Here is a 7,991-nt window from a genome sequence, read left to right on the forward strand (position 1 = left end):
TAGAAACAAACCCCATTGCCCCCCTTTTTTTTGAGACAGTGTCTCACTCTATTGCCCAAGCTGGAGTGCAGTGGTGCAATCATGGCTCACTGCAGCCTTGACCTCCTGGGCTCAATTGATCCTCACATCTCAGCCTCCCAAGTAGTTGGGACTACAGGTATGCACCATCACACTCAGCTCAATTTTACATTTTTTGGTAGAGACAGGGTTTCACCATGCTGCCCAGGCTGGTCTCAAACTCCTGGGCTCAAGTGATCTGCCTGCATCAGCCTCCCAAAGTGCTGGGATTACAGGCATGAGCCACAGTCCTCGGCCGAACCCAAATTTTGTATATCTCCTTCTCTCATTTCATTAATCTCTTCCCAAATGTCACCTCCTCAGAGAGGCCTTTACTGAATAGCACCCCTCCGAATTCAGCAGTAAACAACATTATATATTTATTTAGTTGTTTATTATCTATCTTCCAGACTAGAATGTAATCTCCATGATGGGCAAGGACTTTATTTGGCCTATTTCCTTCATGTTTTTTATTTTTATTTTTTGTCTTTTTAAAAAAATTTTCTTTCCTTCATTTTTTTAAGAGACAGGGTCTCACTATGTTGTCCAGGCTGGTCTCAATCTCCTGGCCTCAAGCAATCCTCCTGCCTGAGCTTCCTGAGTATTTGGAATTACAAGCCCACATCACTGTGCCTCGGTTATCTATTCTATTTACTTCTGTATTGCCAGTGCCCAGAATAGTGCCTGGCACATATTAACACTAAATAGTTACTGTTAGGCTTCCCTTCCATTCCACTAGGGTGGTGTCAAAGAAGGCAAAGTAGAAAGCCAGGATTTTCCATCTCTGCTTAATGGCAAGGAGGCCCACGCAGTGCTATGTTAGTAGAGGCCAAATGGGGAGCAATAAAAAGGTGCCGCTCCCATTTTTGGCCAGAGTGGTATCAGTGGAGGTCTATCGGAGAGCCTGAATTCTACTCCACCCAACAATACTGAGGTGCCTCTCTTCTCCCCAGGGTGTCAATGGTGGCTGAGTAAGGAAGCTAGACTTTTACTCCCCACCTGGAGGTAATAGGGTACTGCCCTCCATCCCTGCCAGCAGGTATTACTTTTTTTTCTGACTACAAAAACAATACACATTCATGGAAGAAATTTTGAAAAATACAGAAACAGAATTAAAAAAATCATTTATAATTTCAATTCCAGATAACTACTCTTAAGGTATACTACTTTGGTAAAGTAGCACCAAAGACAACTACTGTTAGCATTTCCTTCTTGTGTTTTTCTGTGCATATTCCCCCTCCCAAAACACACACTACATATAGCTACAAAATGTAGACTATATAGTGGTAAGCCACTTTGTATCCTGTTCGTTTCACTTAACATTGTAATCATGAGCATATTCTCGTGCCATCAAATTATCTTTACAAATTTGCTTTTTAATTGGCTGTAACACATTTTTTCATATAGATACACTGTATGGAATTAGTATGAGACCTCAAATTCAATACATCAAAAGAGAACACATCAAGTATATGTTTCAGTAAAGCTATGTCCCCTCCCCCAACAGCTTCCCATTTCAGTCGGTATCCAGGCTGGAAATCTCAGAGTCACCTTTCCTTCTTCCTTTCTCCTCTATCCTCTATAAATGGCCTACCTCCCAGTGCTGGTGATGATACTCTCTTCATAACAGCTCTCAGTCCTTTCTTCCTATTTCACCACCACTATTCTAGTCCAGGATCTTGCAGTCTCAGTCTTGTACTACTATCACCATTCATCCCAAATATCACTGTATCATGTGGTGCTCTAATTCCAGAACCTAGAATGACTTCCACTTTACTGTGGATATGAACTAGTCAGCCCAAAATTCAAGGGAACCTGCAATCTGCTCCCCATCCCCCTCTTCTGAAACTCCCTTGCTTATAAGTGCATCACTACTGATCTATTCAAATCCTCCCAGCCTCCTGAAAGCAATCTCCCTAAAGTCTTACTGCCCAGTCTCTCCACTATATAGTGTCAGCCCTTATTATATTCTGATCTGTCCGAGGGGCTTAGCTTTGTCTCCTCACCTAGATTTCTCAACTGTTTATCAGGAGGAAGGATCATGTCTTAAACACCTCGCATATCTCCCAATGGCACCAACATGAGTGGAATGTGGTTAAAAAATATATGTGTTGATTGCTTGAGCTGGGCTTTAAAGTGGAGTCACAATCATATCTCTTTAAATTAAACTGGTTCTGAAGCTCACTTTGGGAGACTGTGCAGGGGGAAAGGGTTTACTAGGGGAAGGTTTTATTAGTGACTGGAAAAAACCAGAGGGGAGATGATGAGTAGGTGTCACAGGGCAATGCTGCCATGGAGAAGAGGGCCACCAGGTCTGGGTTCAAATCTTGAGTTTACCACTTACTTGTTATGTGACTAGGGCATGTTACACAGTCTTCGGGTGCCAGTGTCCTACCTCATAAGGAAATTGTGAGGTTAAATGAGATCATGTATGTGAAGTACCTAGCATAAGGTGTTGTGCTGTACCCTGTCAATATCAGTTCCCACTTCACAGATTTAGGTAGAAATTTCAAGTTTCATGAGGGATATGCCAAGGGTTTTCATGGTTTGTTAAAGCTTCTGTCTAAGTTACTATAGCTTTGGGAAGCAGTCTCTATTTTTATTTTAGAAATATAAAACTTTTTTTTGTAGATAGGATTTGTCTCTGTCACCCAGGCTGGAGCGCAGTGGCACAATCATGGCTCACTGCAGCCTCAACCCCTCTGAGGTCAAGCAATCCTCCCACTTCAGCTTCCAATGTAGCTGGCACTACAGGTATATACAACCACACTCGGCTAATTTTTGTATTTTTTGTACAGACAAGGTTTCACCATGTCATCCAAGCTGGCCTTGAACTCCTGGGCTCAAACAATCCACCTGCCTCAGTCTCCCAAAGTGCTGGGATTACAGGCTTGAGCCATAATGCCTGGCCCAGAATTTGTAAAATTTTTAGCATGACATTTTTATAACTTATTTTTCTATTTAACAACAACAATAATGACAACAAGAAACTTTTCCAGCTCTTATGCGCTTTAGTGAAACAAGAAAGGGAGGAGCCTGCTTGATGAGGAAGCCCAAGCTGGCAGTAGGCTCCTGGAAAGGACCACGGGGAGCCACAGAGGAATAAAGAGCTAGCAGGGGACAGGAAAGAAAAACAAAGGATGGACATCACAGAGATTTTCACTGGAAGTCATGCAAATTGGCTCAGGTATCCTCTGCAACCCTGCTCCGAAGTCCTTCCAAGAAGCCCTAAAGCAAATGGTCAGTTTATCCTTGGGACCAACCCTACCTTTCAACTTATCCTCATGGCTGCTCAAGAAGCAAGAGACAGTGTAGAAGGAAGCCAAGTTTCCATGGTATAGAGTCCCACCATGCAGGAGCACTGCTTCAAGCCCGAGGCTCCAGCAGGCCTTGAATATGCCCAGACCTGAGCTCCAATTTCTAGCCCCTAGAAGAATGTCAATCCCAGACGTCAGGCTGCCAGAGGAAGTGCTGCTTATACCCAGCACAATGTTTCTCCTACGAACACTACCAGCAGATGTGCAAAGGGTCTCAGACTGGGGCTGTGGAACTGCAAATGGCAGACTGGGTCTGGTGGCTACAGCACACTTCAGGAGTTGGGTGAGCTGGCTTCTTCTACGTTCCATCCATATCTTTTCGTTCTCTACTCACCTAGAAAGGGAGCTAGAAGCTTCTGATTACAGTATGGAGGGGATGGGGTGGGACCTAGGGAGGGCTAAAAAGCCTATGTGGAGGGCCAGAATTTCGAAGGTTGCTCAAGGCTGTCTTCTTCCCGTTTCCAGGGAGCCATGAGACTTTAGGTGCTTAGGATTAGCCACATGGAAGGAGCTGGGCATGTAGTATGAGGTAGGAGGGTTTACTAGGGGTGATTGGAAAGAGCAGATGGGATGACAAGTAGATTTGACAGAGCAATGCTGCAAAGAAGAGGAGGGGCACCAGAAAGGTCAAACAGCCTGATTCTAAAGCTCCAATCCAGGCCTGGGTTCCAATGTCCACTCTGTTGCTTATTAGCACAGTGTGGGGCACACAGTAGGTGTTCAGTAATTACTTGCTGAACAAATAAAGGCAACCTTGGCCAAGTCACCTATCCTCCCTGAGCCTCAGCTTCCTCACCTGTAAGATAAATAGTAGCTATTATTCTTATTCTTCATCTGTGTTGTTTCTGTCCATACCCATATCAGTTTGTTAGGTTGCCATCTTATCTCCTTCAATAAGGATAAAAAAGAGCAGATGCATGCAAGGCCTTTTTCTTCCCTTGTGTCTTCTGTGTCCTCCTCCTCTCCTCCTCCTCTTTTCTTCCTGACCTTGTTTGTTTCTTTTTCTGTCCCAGTCAAACTTGGGGAATAGTTCTGGGAACACAGAGCAAGTGTTGAAACCTCCGGTCACAACTGTAACACATTCTCACAAATGCACAACTCCCCCACTCCTGCTCCCCAAGAGGATTGGGCCTGTGCTGCAGTGTGGAGCTCTGAGTCTCCTAGGGGCCTCCACTTGATTCAAATGCCATCAGTACCAGAGACTAGAAAGCCTCCTACCTCTGTCTGCATTTCCCCATGCAGAGCTAGCCAGGCTTGAGGAGCTAGCCCTCCCTGGGGATTAATCATATCAGCATTATTTCAATTCTGGAAGGTTCACATGAGCCAATTCCTCTGGAGTACATTAACCAGAGGAAAGGCGACCAGCTTTAAGCATATGAAGATGGTGCGACTATGATTTTACAGTGGCAGTCATGAGCTGGGCCAAGTCATCTGCTCTCTAACCTGTACTTTCTTATGAACGACGACACATGCCTTCAAGATAGCCCACTGGCATGAGAGGAGCTTTTCTCTTTGTGAAGCTAACAGCTTGAATGGACTCTCCATGATTTTGTGGGTCTTTTTTCCTCTCAGGAAGACTAATGGGCAGTAAAGATGGGATAAGGTGAGGTCTAAATTTGCCTGTCCCTTCAGTCATCCTGTGGCATGTGGAATGCATCTCTGTAAGATGAATCTTCTCAGGTTTGATTTCCAATAGGCTACAATCACATCTTTTGCCCTTCTAAGGGATGTGGCGAGAAAGAGAAAAAACCCAAGCTTCAAGGCTAAACAAATTCAACTAGACATGCTGGCTGAAGTCCCTCACATAGAGTGGAGCTGAATCCATTCATTCCCTCATTGCCATCTTACCTCCCCAAAGCAATCTGTGTCCCACATCCTACTCTTAGTTTTTCACGGGGCGAGGAGAGGTGGAGGGGAGGTACAGTGAAAAATATCCAGCTTCACTGAGGTTTTTATATGTAAGAACAAATAACAGTCTTGTAGACAGGAAAATTTTTCAGAAATCAGAAAATTCAGCAGCCTTTCCACACTGACCATTGTCATGGCAACACACTGTCTGATGGCAGCATGCGTCACCACACTGGAGGGGCACAGTATCAGTATAGCAGGTTAGCTTGGCCATATTTAGCAACATTTGGACTTCTTTCTAGCCTCATTTCTTCTAGGTTTAGCTGAATTTCTCTTTGGTTCTGAGCTTGTGTGTTCTGCTAAATTTGCATGGCTAGAACACAAGACTTTGTCAACATGAAAGGGATGGCTAAATGGAAAATCTGAACTAGTGATCTACAGCCACTCCACTTGCTGTCTACCCTCTCCGGCTCCTCCTCACCCACTCTTAACCATGTAGTTTCTCTTCTCTGCATCAGTTCTTTCCTATACACAGCATCCTCTCCCCACACCCAACAACTGTGACTCAGCTAGCAACCCCAGCACTCTCACCATATTCTTTCTTTTTCTATTTGCTCATTGTAACATACAGCATCCTAGAATCTTAGGGTTGGAAGGAGCCTTAACAGCAATTTAGTCTAATCATCTTCCCTCAAGGCAGGAGCCCTTCTATAATATGACAGCCTATGATTGTCTAGCTGCTATTTCTATATCTCCAGTGACAGAGACCTCATGCCTTTCTGGGCAGTCTGTTCTACTTTGAATAGTTCTAATTGTTAGAAAATGCCTTCCTTCTATTGAATGAAAATCTACCTTTTAAAAATAACCACCCATGGGTCCAACGATGTGCCTTGTGGCCACATGGACCCTGTCTATGCCCTTTGCTCTGTGACAGATAAATGAAGTAGAAACCACATCCCCGAGTATTCTCCAAAAGGCCCCAGTACCTCCCACCAGACCTCTTGGAGCCTGCGCTCCAGTCCTCTCCCCAGCCCGACTGACCTCCAAGAACATGCTCCTATTTGTCTAGAGCCCTTTAAAATGAGGTCGATACTGCATTAGCATCTCTAGAGGCCACCTTGCCCTGGTGACTCATACTGAGCTTTGAGTTGACTCAAATCCCTAATTCTCTTTTAGCAAAATGCTGCTAAGCCATGTTGTCCAGATTTGAAAGTGTGTAGTTGCTTCTGTAGGACCCAATTCCTGGTCCGTATGTTATCTCCCAGTTTGATTTCATTGTGTTACAATCAGAATATGGCTTTAACCTGTTAGAATCTTTAACAAACTTGACTTCCATGTAATTTTCATGTCCTTTAAGATCTATTATTTTTTTCACCAACCCTCATCCTAGCCTTTTATCTCAAATCTGTTTGATTCTTACTTTTCCTTGTTCTCTTCCCTTTGCATTCCCTTCCTTATGTCTTCTCTCGCTTGTCATTTCCATTTCACCACTCTCTGGAGCTATGTGCCTGGGTATGTGTGCAGGGAAGCAAGGGCATACATGCATCTGCACATACGGAGGTGTGAGTGAGTAGCTGCAAGGCTTGCTTAGTTTCCCTGTTTCTATTGCTTTGTCTGTGCTCTACCAGGATTTAGAGCCTGAATGGGGGAAAATGGCAGTGTTAAAGAAAGAAGGGTAAGAGAAGCTTGTCCAGGATCAGTTCTGAGGAACACAGGACATGTGTCCCAGGTTTGAGGGGAGCAGGGGAAACTAGAGTTGAATGGGTAGTGTTCATCAGGGCTGCAACACAGTGAGAAAGACTGGAGAAGGACCAGGAGTGGAAGGATTTTCAAGGTCTTAAAAGTGGGATAAGGGAGGAGGATTTGGTTAGGAAGCAAGGACTTGTGGTGTCAGTAGCCATTGAGAGGTGAGAGGGAGGTAGCTTGAAGCTATAGGGTCAGGAGAAGGTCAAGGGCTAAAGATGCCTCAGAAGAGACAATCAGCAATGCTGTGAGAATAGCCTTGAGAGTCTATGACTTCTTAGTTTAGAAACTTTTCTCTGGCTAAATGAGCTCAGGACGTGAAGATTTTGCTGCTGTCATATACTGGGCTCTGCTAGTGGATGGGGGCATTAATGTAACCTGCAGCAAAGACTCTCAGGACATAGAGTGTTTCCTCAGACTAACTCCAGCATTGAACAGGCCTCCTTTTTGTGTTGGATTATATTCCAGTGAGGGACTCAAAGGTAGGATAACTGGTGCTATCTTGGTCATTTTATGAATAAACATGGGAATTTCTCTGTCCATAATGGGCAAAAAGATACCCTTGGTCTCTTACTCTGGCAAATAATTAGGATAAAAAAAAATACACACATGCATATGCACATTACATTCAACAGGAAAATGGGTGCCAAAAATACTTAATGCAAATCGTGGATGAAGTGAGTTGTGAAGAAGCAGCTGGAGTTGAGAGGGGCCCTACTGGAATGCTGAGTGCAGTTACCCCAAAGAGCCAGGGACAGTGGGATCAGGAGGGCAATGCCCTGATGACTGCCACTTACCTCCACCCCGAGGCCAGAATGACTCCAGGCCAGCCTTGGGGAAGGGAAGGAGGCTAGGCCAGCAGCCTATCTGCACCACTCTGGCTAAGTCCAGGGAACCTGCTCCCAGGGCATCAGAATACCTGACTATTCATTGTAGTCCACAATTATTTCAAAGCTCTACTGGATCAAGGAATCATACATATTGGAACAGAATGTCTGCGAGTCCCCTCCCCATCCCTGCTAAGTC

The 7,991-nt window shown here is 44.6% G+C and overlaps 1 protein-coding gene across 9 annotated transcripts in view; it reads right to left on the reverse strand.

Annotated features, from left to right (window-relative positions):
* The window catches only part of HDAC8 (histone deacetylase 8), a 278,811-nt gene that overhangs the window by 14,308 nt on the left and 256,512 nt on the right, over positions 1-7,991 (reverse strand). For 2 of the 9 annotated variants that reach the window (XM_017517804.2, XM_017517801.2), the window contains one exon: positions 3,744-4,406. The exons of 4 other annotated variants lie outside the window; for them this stretch is intronic. In XM_017517804.2, the coding sequence (XP_017373293.1) occupies positions 4,167-4,406 (240 nt within the window). In that variant the 3' untranslated portion in view covers positions 3,744-4,166. Of the gene's footprint in view, positions 1-3,743; positions 4,407-6,642; positions 6,769-7,991 lie in introns of those variants that run through there. 3 more of the 9 variants (XM_037734634.1, XM_037734637.1, XM_037734635.1) reach the window with 3 other exon arrangements.

Source organism: Cebus imitator, unplaced genomic scaffold (genome assembly GCF_001604975.1).
Source record: "Cebus imitator isolate Cc_AM_T3 unplaced genomic scaffold, Cebus_imitator-1.0 Scaffold648, whole genome shotgun sequence".
Taxonomy (NCBI): Eukaryota; Metazoa; Chordata; class Mammalia; order Primates; family Cebidae; genus Cebus; species Cebus imitator.